General features: G+C 46.3%; 1 protein-coding gene across 4 annotated transcripts in view; it reads left to right on the forward strand.

Moving 5' to 3' along the window:
* Nucleotides 1–251: 251 nt before the first annotated feature.
* The window catches only part of LOC119405307 (nuclear factor 1 X-type), a 69343-nt gene continuing 48020 nt past the window's right edge, over nt 252–21574 (forward strand). Inside the window, exons 1-5 of one of the 4 annotated variants that reach the window (XM_037672131.2) lie at nt 252–685; nt 1792–1915; nt 2126–2281; nt 7907–8098; nt 16195–16378. In XM_037672131.2, the coding sequence (XP_037528059.1) occupies nt 1850–1915; nt 2126–2281; nt 7907–8098; nt 16195–16378 (598 nt within the window). In that variant the 5' untranslated portion in view covers nt 252–685; nt 1792–1849. Of the gene's footprint in view, nt 686–1156; nt 1450–1791; nt 1916–2125; nt 2282–7906; nt 8099–16194; nt 16379–21574 lie in introns of those variants that run through there. The other 3 variants (XM_037672133.2, XM_037672130.2, XM_037672132.2) reach the window with 3 other exon arrangements.

Raw genomic sequence — 21574 nt, forward strand, 5'->3', positions numbered from 1 at the left:
TTTGCGTTATCCAACACACAAAGCAGGGCTCGCACAAGAGAGAATGGTTGACTTGTTTGCTTTCTTCTTATTTTGAGGAACGACCTCGGTAGCCCGAACGAAACGACCACCGACGCGCGCGCGCGCTGCGGGTGATGCGGCCTCACGTGGAGCGAAGGCCCCGCCTTCTCCAGCCGCGTGACGCGACGCACGTCACGAGACTCGCGCGCCGCCATTGGCTCCGAACGGGCGGTGAGTGACGGCTCGGGGCCGGTTTATCGCTCCTCCCTCGCCGCCTCGCTCGCTCGCACGCCCAGCGACCCACTGCAGCGGCTTGCGGCGATTATTTGGCCCGTACTACGCCACAGTTGAAATCCGCATTGATTTTGGCGCAGCTTTTTGTTTGGTTGGCCCGGCGAGTTGCTCTTCATCCTCCGCCATCATCTGCTCGTCCCGGTGGAATCGATAGAGGCTGCGCATCGCTTTTTCGGTGCTCCCGTGGGACCCCGCTCGCTCGTTCGTCGGTGGCCTTTTCTCTCTGACGTGTGTCTTGTATCGCCGCGAGGAAAACCCGGAAGGAGCGTGCGTATTTTCTGTGATAACATTCGCCGTCGTCGACAGCCGCCGCCGAGTCGCCCCCGCGCCAAGTGTTGTGCCCGGAAAAAGGATGCGCTTGCCGCCCCTTGGATTCTGCCGCTAGAGCATGGTGAGTGTTGTGTGCCTTTCTCCTTTGGCTGGCGCGCGTGTGTCGGGGTGCGGCGGCGGCGCGCGGACCCTCGGAAAGGCTGACCGCGGTTGCTGGGCTCAAGCCAGGTCAGCGGCGCCGCGCTGGCTGCTCGTGCGTTCGACGCTCGTCAGTGTCCCGGGTGTGACCGGCGGTAGAGGAGCGCTAGGCCTAGGCTCTACGCACGATCGCGAGGCTTAAGCCCGCGCGTGCCCTTGGGCCCTCCTCGCGGCGCTGGTTTCGGATCGCCCGTTATGGGCCGCGCCGCGCCGTGAAAGCTGAGCACGCGGCGCGCGCGCGGCGAGCGATGTGCGCGGCAGGAGGGGGGGTCGCGGTCCCGTGTCCGAGCGGTGTCGCGTTTCTCGAAAAAAAAAAAGGGGGGGTTTGCCCCGCGACCGCAGCGACGTCGGTGGCCCGAAGGCAGCTAGCTTCCGCGCGGCGTCCTCCGTTTGTGCGCGTGTGTGTGCGGCAGTTATGTCAGCCGAGCCTTGAACGGGGCCGACCTTGCACGCCTTGGCGGCTCGGAAGCGCCAAGGCGACTCGCCGCCTCGTCATGGGCGACCATGTCCCGAGGGCGCGCTCCCAAAAGGGAACGGGCTCGATCAAGGCCGGCCAGTTTGCCGCACTGTCCTTGTGTAATGTGGTATCCTTGGAGGCGCAGTTTCGCGGAGGCCCTCGCGCGCTGCTGCCGCCGCTTCCGCCGCGGAGCTCCCATGCGGACCGCCTCGGGGACTCCAAGCCATGAGGTAAGCGCGCGAGGTTTATTTCCAGGGCAGCCCGAATTAGCGGCGCTTCCCGCCCCCCTCGAAATAGACGCGCGTCGCGCGCGCGCGGCCGGTCCCCAGCGGTGCTGCGCGATGAGCAACCTTGAAATGCGCGCCGCCGGTGCGAACCCGCCGCTTCTTCCACCCATGGTCCGGCACAGCAGCCCTTGACATTCGGACCTCTGAGCATTCGGAACCGCCGCCGCCGCGCGAGCTCGTGGCCTCCCCCCTCGGCGCCGGACCTTGGGCGCCGTTATCGTGGGGCGGCCTTGGCGGCTCGTAATCGAGAGACCGCGCAACGCGTTGTGTGTGTTGGTCGCGCAGGCGTCGCAGCGGAGCCGCTGCCTCGTCGTGGTACTGCCTGCCCAGCGGCCTGCAACCGATGGTGGCGTGCGGCATACCGGCCAGCTGTAGCCTTCCCCAGCTCTCACGGGACTGCATGCCTCTGGTGGGTACCCTAGCTACCCTAGCCAAGGTCTACTGCGGCGGCCCAGCGAAACGAGCAGCAGCAGAAGCGCGCGCTTCCGGTCCGCCCAAGGTTGGCCGCCTGTGACGCCGCGCGCGCTGCGCTGCTGCTGGCTGTTACGTCAGGGCCGCTCACCTTGGCCGCCGGCGTATGTAACGCGCGCTTGTTTTTCTTCCGCGTGTGTGTGCGCAGGATGAATTCCATCCATTCATTGAGGCCCTCCTGCCTCATGTGAAGGCCTTCTCGTACACCTGGTTCAACCTCCAGGCGGCCAAGCGCAAGTACTTCAAGAAGCACGAGAAGCGCATGAGCTTGGACGAGGAGCGCCGCTGCAAGGAAGAGCTTCAGGTGCGGACTCGCGCGCAGCGCTCGCCGCAAAGTCCTTGACACAGAGCCGCCGGGCAGCCGCCCTTCGCTCGCTGCTTCCTACATCTCACCCCCCCCCCCCCCCCACAACTTCCCTCCCAAGCGGCACTGCCAAGGTCCTCACCCCCTCGCCACCCCCCCCCCCCTCCGCGCGCAATCTTGAACACGCTGGGGCCTATCGGCTCGTGGCGGTTCCCCCCGCGCTGTAACAGTCGCCTAGCTTCGGAAAAAACAGCACTTCGCCCGGAGGCCTCGCGACGGCGATATTGTGGTTATATTCTCAAAGAGACGTGCTACGTTGCAGCGATTGACCCTCGAAGTCGACGAGACTCTTGCGGAGTTACGCGTACTTGAGGTGCGCCGCACACGACGCATAACGTCGGTGCGATACTCTAAAGGCCGCAAACTATATATGTAACTGCGACCCCGACTGTCTAACGTTTTATCTGCACGTGTCTGCTGTGATACGAACGTCGCGGGATCGAGTTCGTTCGCGACCCTACCGAAGGAGGGCGTTACGTATGCGCACAAATATGGGAGAGAGGGAGAAAGTCAAGGAAACCGCTTCCGAATCTAAAGTCGAGGTCACGCCCGAGGTGTCATGAAAAGAGCGCGCCCCCGCGGTCACTGTCCCCGCAGCTAGCTGGTGTCCGGCCAAGTGGGTTGTGGGCCACTGGATCCCACCTTGAATGTTTGCACATAAACTGCACGGCGCTTGCCAAAAAAACACCCTAACCCCCCACTACCGCCCTCTCTCCGCCAACTTTCATCATGCTGCCCGGCGCAAAAAAATAAAAATTAGAGGGAGAAGGTTGTTCACGCCAAGAATGCTCTCACTCACAAGTAGAGGTCTTTCACTTGTGCCCACGGATATTTGCCAATTGGCTGTCACAGTTTTCACAAAACTCTCGCTAGAGCCCTCTTCGAAGTCGTTCACCTGTTTGTATTTCACACACTTTTCCACAAACATTGTGGAAGACTTGTCTGCATCTGACATGTGAACAAATTTGCTCGGTCTTTGTGCATTAATTTAATTTCTTTTTTTGTCATGTCATATGCTCATGCGTCAAATGATATTGATACGATGGCATAATTTTAGGACAAAATTAATTTATCGCATAAGCGTGTCTATATGATAGCAGATTTTTTATTTATTTATTTATTTATTTCATAATACCCTCCGGGCCAAAGGCATTATGGAGGGGGGTGAAACATGATTTTCTTTACCTATACAATGTTAGCTAAAATATATAAACGTTGTGTACAAATGGAACAGGTAAGTTGGTGTGTCCGTTATACAATGATAGCTAGTGCAGAACGAAACAAATGATGATCGGTCATGATGGCCACAAATCCAGGAAGGCGGTTCCAGTCTACAGATGTTCTGGGGATAAATGGATCACTGCATGTTTTGGTTAGGCATGACATAACACCAACTTTATTAGGATGATCAATCAACTACGGCAGACTGCCCATACACATAACCTATTCTGGACCTGGGTTCATTTTTGCTGAATCCTTATCAAAAGGCATGCAACAGCAACATTCAGAGCTGCAAGTTGATTCTTATTAACATAGGACAGCATTAGCTTAAATTATCACATAAGCGTGTTTCTGAAATGGCAGATTTTTAATTGCTTTAACCACCCTGCCGGTCCGCATCACCAATTCTGGACCCGTGTTCATTTTTGCCGAATGCTTTTCAAGAAGCGCATAACATATACATTGAGCACTGCAAATTAATTCTTAATATTGTTGACCTGCAACTTTGCCGAGCGCTGCTGTATACGCTTGATGAAACCATTTAACCCTTATGCTACGGACAATCGTGACTGTCATTGAAACCAATACGTTGAACTTATTGAGTACGATCAGAGCGTTGAAATGTGATTGCACATAGTCGGGTTGAGGCATGGCTTTTAAGACATTGCGTTTTATTGTGCCATATATATTGAAGTGTATGGACCTTTTTGTCACTTCTTCATTGTACCATAATGATTATTATGTGTAAAACAACTTCATGATAGGTGCTCATCCGCGATGACACATATTACCACAGTGCAACAAACTCTCCCACAGTATTACCAATTTTCATCAACAGCAAGAGGTGGTGGAGCAGCGTAGTGTCCTTGCTCTGTTAGTTTACTACACTTCATACCAACTTACTTCAACCAGTAGAAGCTTTCATAATCTTGTACAGTCATTTATCCAAGTTATTGAATGCGAACGTGTTGCTGCTGTTGGTTGTGTACTGGTACACTTCTGTCCCTACAGAGCTTTTCAGATGAGTTTCAGGATATTCGTCATCCGTCAATTACGGATTCAGCCACACGAATTTTGCAGTTACACTGTTGATGGCTGAGTACACACACGTCACATCTTCCTTTTGTAATCTGCAGTGTATAGAGAAGAAGTGAATGACATTGGGCTAGTTGGTGTTGCATAATGAAAGGGAAAAAAACAGCTCTTATATGACGAGGACAGGGAAGGAACGATACACGATGCGCCACCCATCTGCTGCAGTGCATCCTTTGCTGAAGATGGGTGGAAATACAGTGTATTTTTTATTGAGCACTGTAAAAGTCATGGGTTTGATTCTCACTCATGCCTGCCACATTTTGATTGGAGCATAATCTAGAAATTTGTAATTACTGACCCTTGGGTTTCATTTCAAGGAACCCCTGGCAGCCAGAATTGGTCCATATCCCTTGAGTGTGGTTCTCATAGCCACATTTGAATCGTTTCTGGATCTTATGTGCCGTCGTTGTTTCCGCTAGCAACAACTGATTAAGTGCCCGTACATATAATTAAGCAGTGCAGTTGATAAACCTAATTGTTATACAGAAGTCATGTCTTACGTAAAAGCACCATCGTCATATTCAATATGTATTGTAAGTATATGTACATAAAATATACCTGTTATGTTAATACCGGCACAAAATTCTATATTTAGCCCATCATATCTAATAATTCATTATATCTGCGGTTGTTACATCAGCTCGAGCCTAATGAACTACGTCGGTAGACCAAATTTATAGTGTGGCACAAGGGTCAGTCTTATATTAAGCAAGGCTTCAGTGGTCTGTCGTTGGGTCCATGTCGCATTATGCGTGTAATTTGGCAGTGTCTGTGAGTCACCTAGTGAGTTGGTTTACAGGCAAAGAAATACACCACATTTGAAGATAGTAAATTAAACATGGCCGAGTTTGGTCACTATTATCATGCACAAACATCTTGAGCATGCAAAATTACCATGACATCTATCTCAGCGGTGTTGTTGATGATGTTTCCAGAGCACACAAAATTTGGGTGTTAATTTGTTCATGACAGCCAAATGTTTCTTTGTTTTCTTGCTTGTTCGTTTTTATTTACCCCTGAAAAAGTGAAGATAAGACATTTGCAAGTATGCATATATAGTGCCATAAAGAACCTGCAATTTGTAACTTCGCTGTTTCCAAGGCAAACGTCGGGGCATTTATCGATGAATGGGCAATGCATCTTGAGCAGCAGCCATATCAGTTGCTGTCTCAAACCTTCTACCTGTTTTCTTCGTCGTACTTTCAAATTAATGTATCTTTCTCTTTTATCATTACTGTATCTTCTTTTTATTACTATTTCATTCCTTCAAGTTAAAAACAGGGCATAAAGTTCTATATAGAATTTTGTCTGTACACTGTGATTGAAATGCCATATTTTATAACAATTGTAAATATTACTTCGTAATATGCATTTTAATGCACTGCATACCATTATTAGACGATTAGTCTTACAAAACCAATTGTGTCTTGCATTTCAGTGTATAACTGCTTTATTGAGGTGCATTTTGATAAAATTATAGGGGCATTTCTTTTTATTTTGCCATCTTCACTACAATATTTTTATACCGTGTAAGTAAAGGTAATTTTAATACTTCAGGTTCTTAACTGTCTGTAAGTCTATGAAGAATACTGATGTTCATTGAATGATTGAAAATGCTCATTTTATTGTTTGAACTGTTTTACACCTAACTTTGCAATATCAATGAAGCACGCAACATGCATAACTTGTCCTGCAATTGCAAAACAATCAGGGCTGCTGTTTTGCAGTGATGGCTTTTTCAACTACAACACATTTTGGTGCTTTGGCAGTGGTCGTTGTGACGGCCCACTCACATTATTAATAGGAGAAGCAGTCCTTCAGTGGTGGATGGTAAAACTGTCACCTAATCGAGAAGAATATATTCCCACTGAATAGCTGCCTAAAAATCTAATCTAAGGCATCGTTTTAGTGTGCCACATTTTCTTCATTGTTCACGTTCATTGTCTGTTCAAATGTAACAGAATCAGCGCTTCAGGTAACGTGGACCCAATGTTACTTTGGCGCACACTGGGCTCCATCGTAGGTTTTTCAGAATAAGCGGGTGCTCACCCATTGTCCATGCATGCTCACTCGCGCACGATGACACTGACTCACATTCCTACTGCTACTCGCCAATACTCGCTACTCACCAGTACTCGCACAAGCTCATAGTACTACATACCAGCAACCACTCACACTCATATTCTTGCCGACTTAAAATTCTTGTACTTGACTTTCGTTTGTATTCACCCTAACAGGTACTCACTCCGGTTTCCATACACTTGAATGCTTTGTCACTCACTCCTGCGAAATGAGCTTGAAGTGAGTGTAAGCCAGTGTACTCGTAAACTTATGTGAAGTCATCCAACTAGAAATGTCACCGTAGCCAACTTTTTGACGAGAGGACTAGCTCACTGTGATTTCGGTTATCCTTTTCTGCACCCATGCTTGCTCTTCTCTTCCTCCACTGAAGGTGGAGAGAGGGTGCGAAGTGCATGGGAAAACACTGCGAAGGAAAGCAATTGCTGCTTTGACAAAGACAGGTGTGCTTGTCGAAACGTTGACCACAGTGACATTTCTTGTTCTAAGAGTTCCCGTTGCTTCACATTTCCATTATAGCTCTGAAATTTTGTCTTGTTTGCGTGATACTCTTAAGTGAGCATGCCAGCCTACGCACTTCTGAATTCAATCGAGCGCAAGTTTCAAGTTTGTTGTTGGCAAAGTAGCGGTACATAAAATGAAGGGGACGTTGTACATACCAGGTTCCCTTAGTCCGACGACTGTAAGAGGATCCACGATGAAGAACGTGTGTATTAAAAAAATGCATAGGCAAGTGGCAAGAAAACATATCAATAGAGCAGTGTTATACAACAAATCCGGCAAAAGCTAAACTATAAAGAAATAGTAATAAGTACAACAGCAAAAACAATGATACAATATAGCTGTAATACAATTAAACAAAGACAAAATATAACGATTTATGACGACACAAGGAATAATTTCCGAGCTTTTTTTAAAGTGTACGGATTAGATGATGACTTTAGATTGTGTGGTTTAGAGTTCCATTATGAAATAGCTGTAAATGAGAACTACTCTGTGCTGTAATTAGTGTGAAATCAAATGCAGCTGTCGAACTCAAGTCTACGTCGGTGTGTGTGTGTCACTGTACTTTTGAGCGATATGGTAAGCGAGTGGCTGGAACCGCTGACATGAAGAAGTCTGCGAGTGAGTTTGGGGGTTGGCTGGCCTCGCCCACTTGTTTGCCCACAGGGTGAGCGGCCGGAGGTAAAACAGAAGTGGGCCTCTCGGTTACTGGGCAAGCTGCGCAAGGACATCACGCAGGAATGTCGCGAAGACTTTGTGCTGGGCATCACGGGCAAGCGGCGGGCCGCCTGCGTGCTTAGCAACCCCGACCAGAAGGGCAAGATGCGACGCATCGACTGCCTACGACAGGCCGACAAGGCAAGTGGGGACTTTATCTCTTTCCGTAAGAGTTACATTACGTAAACAGAGAATGAAACTTCAGCTTTGTTAGTAAGTTACCTTTCCGCAATACAGAAAAATGACTCGGTTCAGTTTATTTCAACATAACAAGAAACACTACAACAATCACAACACCGATGCTGTGGGGCGAAAGTGAAAGGCCGTCAAGGCTTAACAAAGGTACTCACTCTGTTTAATGTGTAGCACCAGCAACAGTAGAGCTCTCATACAATTCTATATGTGTTTAGTGTCGTGTCGATTGAATTTTGAACACATGTAAATTGCGCATGGAAAAAATTGAAGAGAATCTTTATAGAAAGGAACAATATAGTAATTTTAAAGCAGCTTTGGTAATTCACAAATCAATGCAAAAATGAAAAAAAGAAAGTGGCAATGTCAGCTTGAAGTTCTTGCAACAGTTCACAGTGACGATGTGAATTTTGATGAGGTGTGTTTGTGCATAATAAAATTTTATTGTAAAAGGTGGGATAATTCGAATACCGACCAAAAATGAACTTGTCAAAAGTCAAGAACTCTTGCTAGGCCACAGTACCCATAATAATAAAGGAATATACTTCGAGTTTTGAGGATAGAGTTGCAGTGCGAAGTTCAGAAGCGAAGCTTTAGCTTTTAGTTTCTCTTCTGTAATGAATTTATTACTATTCCGTTGTGAACGTGGAGTTTTGGAGGAATTTATTATTAATCTGTGCTGATTTACTTTTTCACCTTAGCGTTCCTTCAAAGGGATGCCAAAGAGCCTACTTCATTGAAACTATACTTTAGCTGAATTTGTTATATGAAATTATACACGAGTCTCAGCAAAGCTGCAAGGCTGGTAACAGCCTAAATTTCTCATTAACAGCCGTGAGGTGGCACACTACGAGACAAGTCGTGAACCTAGTCGTTAGCGAATACGATGCAAACCCCAGCACATTGCCTTAAAGATCTTCAGCGTTTCATAGGTGTCATTTTATCTGGAAGATCATTCCAAGGTAACATGCTGGTTCTTTATGGCCTGTGTTATGTGCAGTGCCTGCCAAGCTGTAATTGCAGTTAATTTTTGAGATTTTTACTATAATGCATGCTTATTTTTCCACAATTTTTGTGGTGCACCCGCTGGCATTTATGCTTAACGTATTATGCGGAGGCTACTCTATATATCAACACTATATCTACAGCCGTGTGCTACAGGATGTCTCTGTCTCTATTGTCACGTATTCATGTATTTGCATGCATTGTATGAATAGGCGATTGATTGATTGATTGGTTCATATGAAACCAAAATTTTTACTAAGCCCAAAAATCTTGCACATTACGTTTAACTGTATTTGTAATGCTAGAGCGGCTGCTCTTGCTACGATTGAAGCTATGGTACATAAAGAAAGCTGAAAAGAACAAAAATTCAAGTAGTGACATCATCCTTGACCCTCTTGCACCAGCTCTCCTCGATGTCATGAACTCGGACAGTACATAGTATTCAAGTTCAGCTGTTTGTTTATATCACCAAGGAATGACGCGTTGTATTCTAAGAAACAAAACACGTATGTATCTCTATCTACACTTAAAAAGAAAACATGGCCAGCTTGTCACCAGCAATGCTGAAGAAACAGCCAAGCTGGGTGACTATTAGTTATCCAGGATTTGGTGAGACGCGTTCGACCAGATAAGTAACAACGGTGCACGTCCGTTGCTCCAGTGACGGCTTGCGGATCTCTATCGGGGGGACAACGCAACTTCAAGACAGATGTTTTACGTACCGTTGCTTTAGTAATCGGCGTGATTGGCGGCAACGCCGGCATATGCTGCGCAATGCATTTCTCGCTTGCAAAAAATGCAGCATGCCTTTCCAGCTTTAGTTGTTAGCGTGCCATTGCCGTGTTTGCTGACTATAAAATTTTCCTTCCCTCTAGGGTCTCATAACGTAGCTATGCTAGGCTTCTCTCCTCCTTTCTTGGATTTTCGTGCCTTGGCAAAGCTAGGCTGGGCTCCCCGTCTCTTAACGCGGTTCCTCCTCGCTCAACCAGTTAATGCGGGATGACAACGGAGTTCTGGCAAGCTTAGAAAGCTCCGATGTTAAAATATAACATCCTTCCAAGCGTATCTTGTGCTCAAGCAACAACCATCTGTCCCGCGTACTCTTTCTTTCTTGAAAACCATGCACTTGTAACTTCCTTTCTTGCCGAAAATTACATGACCTTTAGATACCGGGCACACAGTGTCAAAGGTCCCCTTACCGTTTTTAAGTGTCTTGAACAAGCAAGCATCAGACGTAGATCACACTGTGCAGGGGCGTAGCCAAGGGGGGGGGGGGGTTGGGGGGTTCAACCCCCCCCCCCCCGAAATTTTTCAGTTTTGCTTGCGTATATAGGCACGCACACATACAAACGCACGCACGAACATACATAAAGTATGGTTGAACCCCACCCGAAAAAAATTTCTGGCTATACCCCTGACACTGTGGAGGATTGTGTCTGGGATCTATGAGTCCACTGAATGGCATGAAAATGGTCAAAATTTGAAAAGAGAAAGTTGCACATCCTTCCTCCCGGGAAGGTTGTGCTGAGAGCGACAGTCGAGGTGAAACGTACAACTGCCCAATGCAGCATGCTGCACGTGCGATGTCACTGACCGTGACACGCGACTTTGATTAATCGTCCGATACGCAACGTGCAATGATATCACTCGAAATTTGTCATGAAGAAAAAACAGAAAGGGCTTCTCTATGAACGTTACACAGTTCCTCTGCTTAGGTACACGGCAGAAGGTAAGATAAGGTGTGTTTCTGCATGATGGGCCAATTGGTTAGGATTTATTGCAAAGTGTAACATGACACAAAAGTCAAACATAGACAAAAGGAAGGAATATGACAACACAGCGCTTCAGTTTGTCCATGTTTTTGTTTTTTGCACTGCTTTATACTCTGTGATTAGTAGGGAAGGGATTAGTCGTGGAGTAGGGATTAGTAGTTGACCTACTAGTCGCGAGGGAAGCTTGTCAGTCGATGATGACGCTCACCGTTTGGTGAGCATTCGTTGTTTCATTCAATGTAAAGTACAATTTCTTCTAAGTCCTTTCATAATGAATTGATTTGAAAAACTGCATCAGTAAACTGCTCCAGTGCTTATACCACTTTGTATATAACCAAAATTTGTAATGGGCCCTTAAGGGGTCCTTGATCGAAAAAAGTTACAGAAGCTAGATGACAAAATCATTGATTCGGAGCATATGGCAAGTCGCGAAGGTGGCATACTTTTCTTACAGTAGAGCGTGTTTCTAAGAACGGACTTTTATAGAAACAGCATAAGTACGAGAGAGTAATTTGAAATCTATGATTTCATATTGCTGTACCAGTGCCCAAGTTTCAGCACAATACATATACACAAATAGGGAGTTTGACAAACAGCGTGAGCTTCATGTGTAGGTGTTCGTGAATTTAAAGAATGAAGTGGTCAAGCTTGTACACACACAAAAAAAAGTATACTCATGCAGTTAGTGCAAGCCACCAGTTAGTCTGAGGCCATGTGTCGCAGCAGGGCAATGTCTGTCCAGAAATGTTTAGATATGAATGTGTAAAATTTACTCTACTTTATTTCAAGGCACTTGACATTTTATTGCAGAGGAAAGAAGGTGGTAATATGTTGATTTGTACATTTTCAGTAATTAATCTTAATTAGTATAAAATTAAACATCTATTTATTCTGAAGTTAGTCATGTTCTAATTTTGTATAAAAGTGATCAGCTCTCGGGCTCGAAATATATGGGCAATTTGTTATCGGTTAAATCTCTTCCGAGCAAAAGTTTTAATTTTCTCATGGCCCCCGGAAAGAGGCACATGAAACAGCTCGTCGAACATGGTAATGTCTTCAGCAAAGTGATCCTCTGCAGCAGTACGCAGCACAATGAAGTTACATAAACGCTGCTTTTCCACTCAGGAAGCATGTACAAATGTGCACGCTGCGTTTCAATCTCTATTGAAGTAACACACAGTGCATGACAAGTCTTTACAATTGCCATGTACAATTGTATGCACTGCCACTGAAGTGGTATAAACATTGTGACATGAGAGAGCTTGTAAAGAAAGAGTCAAGAAAATCTCTATAGATGCCAAGTATTCAGAGGTATTTTAGAGGCCAGCAGTTTCTGCAACGAAATTCTGGACGTGCACAGGAGCCTAGTTTCATAGCATAGACCACATGAAATTTTTCATCTTGAAGTTTGAGTAGAAATGTTAATGAAGCAAGCAAGGGATGTGTTTTCTATTTCGTGTTGATTTCCACTTAGGAACTCAAAATCATGCAGAATGGTGATAACCACCACAGCATGCGGACATGAATTTCAGCACCCGAAGGCGCCAGCTCCAAGGTGGAAATTTTAGAGGCCATGTTTTCGTATATGCATCGCGTCCACAAGCCACCTGGTGTTGTTTACTAAGGTGCTATTGAAAGGCTAAAGATTTTTTTTCAAATTCGACAATTATTATCTCTGCAACTAGCCAAGATTGCTTCGACAATACATTTTAAGTGCGGGAACATAATGAATTGTGACATAAAGGGAAGTAAATCGAAAAAAATTTTCCCAATATCAGCATGCAACAAGCGCATGCTAATAATGAATGTGGGACACGATGAGGGTAATTCCTAATTGCACGTAACTTCACTGTAATGAGACTCAACTTGTAATCATTTAATAAATTAAGTGAAATTTTTTTGGAGTAGGCCTTTATTGGCCTTAAGGGGAGATGCGGGTCGAAAAACACGAGTTTTCTAAAAAATTATCGATTTTTTGTTTTCGCCTGTTTTGTTAAGATTAGTACCTCTACTGTTCTGAAAAAAAAAATCAATGTCGAGACTCAACTGGAAATACTTTAATATTGCGTCTAAAGAGCACAAGGTGGCTGTCAAAAGGCAGAAAGTGTGTCATCTTCGAGCACTTTGCCGCTGATAATGCGCCGCCGCTCACCATTGTCGACCGCATGAGGCGAAGAGCCGAGCCCACGGAGCAAGAATTCTTGAGGAGGCGAAACTGCGCTCGCTCGGGCGCCCTAATAAAGTCACAAAATCGGGCACAGCGCTCACGCGCCCTCTGTCGTGAGAGTCCGCTAGCGGAGAAGGAAAAATGCGCGCGTCCCTCTCACCGCGCTCTCCAACGAAGCTCGTCGGTTCAAGGCCATTTGTCGCCGATTCGCCGTTCGCGCTTCACGCCCAAATGGATCTCTTTTTGTGCGTCCTCGCCGGCTCCATATTTTAACGCGACAGCGTTAAAGAGCCCGTTTCGCAGAAATACCGGTGTCGGCGTCCGTGTCGGTGAGGCTAGCAACTGAGAAGGCGATGCGCACGGGGCCCGATTACGCTATCACGTTCTACTCTCAAAGGCGAAGCTCAAGCGCACTCCAAGTTTTTTCGGTAAATTAACGAGAAAAATGGCGTCAAATGCAGGAAAATTACCACCGTGATATTTTTTGTACAACGTGAAATCTATAATTTTTGATAACGTGAACTCAATGAGTTAGGTATATATTTCAACGAATGATGGGACTTAAACTACATGCCATCAATTCAGATTTAGGTTGTTGCGGCGGCCGCATTTAGATGGAGGCGAAATGCTAAAGGCCCGTGTGCTTACATTTAGGTGCACGTTACAAAGCCCCAGGTGGTTGAAATTTCACAGTCTTTTTTTGAGAATAGCAGACAAGTATCTGGGACAGCGCGCGGAAAGATTGAAGGCACAGCGTCTCGTAACAACACTGGCCGTTTCGGTTTGTCAAAGAGAACTTCATCACCAAGTTCGCCATAATAGCGCCGCCTGTCTATGTCGCTGTCCGAGAAGTTCTTCTCGCAAACGTAGTCACGAGGCGTCAGCTGTCGGTCTTTTCTTGGGATGGCGCGAGCCCACGCTTCCAACCTCACTGGGTCACTAGGAACTTCGAAGGTAATTACCTTCTCCTTGCTGGACGCGTACCCACTGCTGCAGTTCGGCACGACACATTTCCGCCCCATCCTGAAGAGGCACTGGTCGAAATCTGCAGAGCACTCTCCTTTGTCGCGACGTAAAAGCGCGCGCAAACATCGAGGAGTCGGCGCCGCCGGCGCAACGCGCGGAAGCCACTGAGAGCGCTAAAGAGAAAGAAACCAGCAAAAGCGAAGGGAACTTTCCGTCCCAAGGCCGCCAAGGCCACCTACGCATGCGCGCGCACAACATGCGAGCGAGGAGCGAGGAGCGCGTGCATGCGGCGGCAGACGTCGTCTGCTCAGGGGCCACTACTAGCAGTTCGTTCCAAGCGCTGTACGGCCTATAATTCTGGCAGTATCGATTAGGAACTGCAGCTAAAATATCTGTCATATTTACCGATTGATGTTACAGACAGAAATATTGGAAATTTTACAATGTACGAGGCGCTATCACGATTTTTATGCGTCGCGTCCATAGAAGAGCATGTAAAAGATGGCAACAGGCCGAAAGCGTCATCTGTCGTGCTTCGGCGTAACCGCATTCCGGCGTGACGCTATCGCGCCGCCCTCGCGCGCTGCCGCGGCCGAGAGATTCTCCTCCTCAAATACTTCTTTCTCCGTGGCCGAGCCTCACTCTTCAAATAACAACAGTTTCCCGCGCTGCTGCAGCGCAAGAAATAATAAAGAGAAGCACGCTTTTGCCGCCTTCTTCGAGCGCCGCGACTGGCTTTAAATCACGTGGTACGGATCGGGAGCCGCCATTGGCCGCTGCGCGCCTGTGTGTGCTGTGAAGCCTACTTGCAGGATCCGTGTCTCGTCGAGCAGCGCAGCTGAACAACGCTTTTCTCGAGTGCTTATCCGTTATAGATGAAGAAAGCCATAGGAAGCGCGGTCATCGGCCTGTGAAGTTTCACGCGACGCACAAATTTCGAGGACGCCGGCGCAAATCAAAGCCGAACACTCAAACCACGAAAAGATCGTCTGCTGCCGCAAGGCGTAGTGGCAGTGACGCCGATGCGTCGGACGAGTTTGCCGCGGCATTCGAATATGTGAGTGCCTCCCAGAAAAAGATCGGACCCTTCGAAGACGAAGAAAAATCGCAGGACGACGAGTCTTTGTTGATTGCTGATATGACAGCACTGAACATGTTGGTTTAATAACGTTGGTTTAATCGAGGGCACTCCAGTTTTGAACGTGTTCTGGAAGAGCTTGGCGTGCTCCCGTCTCATGATCTGGTTGCTCTTGGCACATCACGGGACAGCACACGCCAGAAAAAAATGTCTCAAAAACTAACAGGAGAAGCAAGGGCCCGTCGGCGTGCGCTGAAGAAAAAATCTCTTGTCGAGGAGTCAGCTCGAAAGAGCCGTGAGGGCCAAACCTATGGTGCTGGCGCATTTTAATGGCAGTGGCCACTACAAGGAGGATTGTTCTTTCTTGTGTACAAATTTCGTTGCATTCAATGACATCTTTGATAAATAAACATGCAATTTTGACTTTAAAACTCGTTTTTCTCAAAACACAAATTTTGCCATTTTTGTCAATGTGCCCCTCCTTTTTCGGGTACTTCTGGTGCTCAGATCTGCATGAAATTTTTCCCAAAGTTTTTCCAAAGTACGAGAAATGAAATTATCTTGTTTAAGTTTCGATATTCTTATTATAAAATAAAAAAAAGTTATGTAAACTTTCACTAGGGTAGGAGAAATATGAACTTCCAACGTTAAAAATTTTTCACGTCTAGTACATATTTTGTATGGACTTCCTAATTATTTGCATTCCGCACTTTATTTGAAACATTATGAACTATCAATTGTAAAAAATTATTGAAGTTTAGGTCTGAAAAGAGGGGGGCAAAATGCTTCAGTTTGTCACTTTGTCATGTTGCTGAACTAAAAGTATGCAACTTGCAAGAAAACTAATTATATATTTGAAATCAGCATAAAAAGTTCTATAAGCAGCTCAAGTTTCATTGCTCTAGGGTGAATATTAAAGAAAAAGTGTCTTCGAGTAGCATCTCCCCTTAAGCAGAAGGCTGGTGAGGTTGCGTCCCACATGTGGGAAATGGTGATGTGTGCACCACGATCGAGAGAGGGTGAATGATTGTTCACTAGCGGAGACGGGTGATCGCAGGTATGGCGCCTGGACCTGGTGATGGTGATCCTGTTCAAGGCAGTGCCCTTGGAGAGCACTGATGGTGAGCGGCTGGAAAAGGCCCCCGACTGCCACCACCCCGCCCTGTGCGTCAACCCGTTTCACATCAACGTGTCCGTCCGAGAGCTCGACCTCTACCTCGCAAACTTCATCCTCAGTCACGGTGAGCTCCCTTGCAAAAATTTTAGTCATTTTGAGTGCCTCAAAGGCCCCTAGACTAGACATTCTGTTTACTTGCTTATTAAGGCGAAAGCCTTATGTGTCTAATGATTCGAGAGATTTTCGTGATTTGGTGGGACCTGACGATACTCTGCGAGACTTCACGAATGGTTAAAAAAACAACAAAGAAATCTAAGTACTTAAGGTTGGTTAAAAGTCACAACTGGATTCCAAGAGAAGACAAACACATCAAGGGGAGACAGAAAGTTTGGTGGGCAGATGAGATTAAAAAGTTGCAGGTATAATGTGGACGCAACAAGCACAGCACCGCGTCAATTGGTGGAACATGGTAGAGGCCTTTGCCTTGCGGTGGGTGCAGTCAAGCTGGTGATGATGATGAAAAGTCACGTGACACCCAAGCGGATGTATGTGTGGTGTTGGTGTACCAAGTCGCATGACTTCAGTGCCTCATTATGTCATCAATGACGTAACCCTGTGGCTTCATCTTGATGTCACAAATCGCGAAAGTTCATGATGTCATCATGACATCACTGTAATGTCGCATGATGACGTCATCACATGATATCACTGCTTACTCGAGAGCGGGCCGATCCCAGAGAAATTGCAAGCAACACCATGTGAGGTGCAGAATAGGAGAAAAAAAAAGGTGACTCACTTTTGAGTCGTCATAGGTGAATGCACAAAAGGGGCCATGTGGCTTTTTATTTATTTAGTTATATATATTGATGAAACTTATTCGTCTGATTACAGAAATCAGTGATACGTAACAAAGACCAAGGCTGTCTGTGTGAAACACATAGCATCAGCTGCAGTAGTGGCCTCCTCTAAGGCCTTTCTGTGTCTTTATAATCATCCCTGTCGTTGTTGGCACTTAGAACTTAAGATTGCAAACCACCAGCTGTATTCTAATCTAATACAATACTGAGCAGGGGCATCAGGAAGGTGGGGACATTAAGTAATGTCGTCCATTTTATGCACTTCAGCTTCGTCAGATGCTACTTTAAGAGCAGAAATATTGTCGTACACATTTCACCATTGATGTATGTGTGTTATTGAAGCAGCAGCATTGCAGGATTAGAAGCTAACATAGTAGATTTTCTTGTTGTAAACATTGTTCTGAAAGTTGTGTAAGTGAACCAGCTATGCTTGACTGTCCAAATTTCTCGTGGAACTGGCTCAAATACATTCGTGCCAAAATATTTGACTAGAGTAGTAGTAGCGTGTAATCCTACAATACTTACTAGAGGGAACTCTGGCAGTAGTGTCTATGGGAGCTGCAACGCATGGCGCTTCAGCCAGTATGGGAATGATGGGTAGCACACGGATTTGTCTAAACTTCGTTCTTTCGGGTCCGTTTGGCTCCGTGTTGCCTTCTGCCGCTTTGTCGCAGGACGAAGAGCAGTGAACGTTGAGAAGTTCCACTTCACCACCTTGACCATTTAGGCTCACCAATTCAAATCGGGTCACGAAGTTCACAACGATATATTCTTTTATCCGAAACAAAACCGTAACGCAACAATAAACAAGGCCACAAGTGCGTTCAAAACCCGCAAGTACAAAGACTAGGCAAATCCGTGTGCTACCCATCATTCCCATGGTAGCTGAACGATCACATCGCCAGAGTTCCCTCTTGTAAATATTGAGAAAAACTATGAGTGGCAGTACACGCTTATTATGTTGCACGCACCACTGTTGCATTTTAACCTTCTTGATTGCGACTTTGAGTACAAAGAAAAATAAATTGTCTCAGAGCTGTTCAGCTCATTAGTATATATTTTGCTAAAAGGCGTGTGACAAAGAAAGAGGTATTTTGCCAGTGTGAAAATGCTGTGAATTTGTCTTATTTCTTAAATTTGTACGTTCACAAAATTTTGAAGAAATCTGGAGCATCAGTGGTGGGTGTAGTAGATGGCATGCAGATGGCAAGCTAAGACATGAGGGAGCTAATAAAAAAGCAGTGTGCTGAACATTACAGCAGGCTGTGGTCTTTTTCTGGAGAGCTTGCCCCTGTCCCATAGTAGAGTACATAGTAGTACCTTAAAGAAATGTACTTATAAAGAGTAGCCACTCCAGCCGGCGTCCAGCCATGTGGCGTAGGTGTGCGCGCTTCTACTCGGTAGTCAGCATCTCTAACAGCCACCTCAGGAGGACTATCGAAACGCGAGTTTCTTATTAAGTTTTTTGCAAAGGAAAACTTTCACTGATGTGTTTAATCCTCCACGTCGGCTCGACTTCATGTCCTGCAGAGGCCTTTTAGTGCATTACGACAAAATTTAGTAAGGCCTGCATGGAAAGTGTTCTCTTTCTACATTTAGTTTGCACCGCGGGTACAACGCATTCGTATGGTTTATAGTGAGACGCAGCTTTAGAAGTCCGCCGCATTTCCTCCTCAAAGGCAGATGTGCACTCCAGGCTGACGTCATGAACCAGATGGCCGGTACCCAGCCTTCGGAGAACACTGCCACTGCCGAGGGCATGAGCAGGATTATTTTTTCTTTTTTTTTTCAGTCATGGAGGTGATTGGCTGCCACGCTTAGATCGTCTGGGCAGAGCCTCGCCGGACTTCTTAAGTTGTATCCGACTGCAAATACACATGTATTCACGTACATCAGGCATGGCTGTATAGCCCAGTGGTAAGGACGCTTGCCTTCGGAGCATGAGGACGTGGTTTCAAATCCTAGCACCAAAAGGAAAATCTTTCTTGTTTTGTTCTTTTATTTCCTTGTGCCGATTATCGTCCCTTATTTCGGAAGACATTATCGGTCTGACAAGCCGCTCGTGACGCTGAAAGCATTGCAGTAGCTCGGCCGCAGGGCCCTATGGGAGCGCCCGCTCTTTACTTAAGTATATTTCTCTATGCTAGTAACTCAAACCTCGTTATAACGAACACGGATATAACGAATTATCGGTTATAACGAAGTAAATTAAGAATAGTCTTGTCACAGCTACAGTGTTATAAATAAACGTTTATAACGAATTTTTGGATATAACGAATTTATTTTCATGGCAGATGCAACTTTGTTATAATGAGGTTTGAGTTACTATAAATCATCGACCATTTTTTCGAAACACACTAGCACGAAAAGATGAAGGCGAGAAAAAAGAAGGGACAACACTTCCGATGCTTGTAGATTGAAACCCATCAATCTAGGGCTGAGTAGTTCACGTACTTTTGTCTCCACTGCCTTCGCTTAATTATTGGCTCACACAGTTACACCAGAGCCAACATTACCTTTTGTAACCAACTGCATAGTGATGCACTTATCTCAAGCACTTGCATATACCAGTAATTATACGAGAAGTTTTGATGGTGCGTTTCATTCTCCGAGCACTGTGCGCTGTCATTCATCTGAGGCTTATTAATAACCTGTACTGGTTATACACCTTCAAAAAAAAAAAGCTACAGTGACGTTTCACTCTGTGAACACAGGTGATGCACAATCAAGTGGGTGCATTCCCTTGTGCATCGCTCATAGAATGTTTCTTTGGGTTAATTCCAGGATGGCTTTGTCGTGCTCAGTGTTCTGAGGGAGTTCACGGAGCATGGTATTAGTTTTCACGAGCACATTCACCCCCAGACCCAGAATGCCCTATTGGCCGCTATTGTAGAGAAGCCACTGAATTGGCATAAGCACTTACTGGGAGGAACATCAGCCACTCCGCAACCGAGTTAATTTTTGGCAAGTGATGTGGCTTGGGCGGACACACGTACCCATGGGAATTTGAGAAAGATGGGACCTAATCTTTCAGAAGTGGGCCTTGGCAGGTGCAGCAAACACTGAAGGCTGTTACGTCAACCTCGGGGAACTCCTGCAGCCAGTGCAAGAACACACACCTCGTTGATGGAAACAATGTGTGGCAGATGCCGCAGACCACCACACATAGAGCAACGAGCCGTTGTCACTGCGGCGTGATACCACAGTGCATATGTGGGTGCGGTCAGGCACGCTACCACCAGAACGGAAGTGGAGGAACGGTCCGGGTAGGCGGAGGCACTCCATTGACCTCCTGTTGCAGTTGTGACTGCACCCGCTCACTTGCACGCCGCCTGAGTTTACCGAGTGAAGCGCCACTGCAGTTCTTGCTGGTAGCGTGACTGACAAGGGGGTTGACTGCTACTCTTGATCCTACCATTGTGAAAGCAACTGTTTGGGGTCACCAAGTGAAATGTGTTTGTGTTTGTTTTTCAACCAGACATCATGCTAGTTAATTACTACAAAAATGTTTTCTCTGCCTACCACACTGTTCATGGCTCACAAGTGCCTCGTCTGCAACGCTTTGTCGTTGTGCCTTCTGTCTTCTTCTCTGCTTTGCCTCGAGATCGCATTGCTTTGCACAAACACACTCCGCGACATCGATTTCAATTTCACGGATGGCGCATGTCCGGTTGTGCGTAAAAGGATTCCAGCAGAACCGACTTAGTTTGCTGCCCATGTGAACAACTCATTCATTGGATTGAATTTGAATTAGGGATATGGGGGTTGCGGTTATAAAAACCGGCTGGCATTTGCCAGTGAGATTTACCATTGTACGTGCCTTGTTTGAGGCCCTTATCATTGTTGTCTAGTATGCCTCATTTATGCTGGTGACGCCAATTTTACCTCACCTCTGGTTTTCACAATCATCTATCTCAAAGAGAAATTACCTGCAAACACATTGCCATCTACTCAAGAGTTCTGCACTGTGGCTTCCAAAATGCACGCAAGTTCCTGTGAAGTACGTAGGCTTGCACCCAAGAGCCATGCACTGTTTTTGCACAGTAGCTCACCGGTTAGTGCACCCTACTCCCCTATCCACATTGCTTGGCCGGCACGGGCTCGAATTCCAGTGGAAGCCACTATGAAAAAGCTTTATATTCTCACACTTTGGCAGTAACAAAGCTGGGAATAACGACGAGCCCTGAAGTTGACAAGAATATCGTCGTTCTTTGTCGTTGGTGACGTTAACAGTACTCGTCAGTGTACAAGGATGGATGGATTGCCGGATTCACGAGGAAAACACAATTCCAAGCACATAACCACAGTAGCAGTCAAATAACCTTGGCAGTGTCAACATCAGCTTTGAGGAACAGCTCGTTTCCGTGGCATCAGAGTACGAAGATCTGCACCCAACCAGCTAAAAATGTAGTGAAGCACTGGGTGGGCAGTGTCCAGTGTTCCTGTGAGATTGGGTTCCGTAA

The sequence above is a fragment of the Rhipicephalus sanguineus genome, chromosome 9 (assembly GCF_013339695.2).
Source record: "Rhipicephalus sanguineus isolate Rsan-2018 chromosome 9, BIME_Rsan_1.4, whole genome shotgun sequence".
In the NCBI taxonomy this organism is placed as follows: domain Eukaryota; kingdom Metazoa; phylum Arthropoda; class Arachnida; order Ixodida; family Ixodidae; genus Rhipicephalus; species Rhipicephalus sanguineus.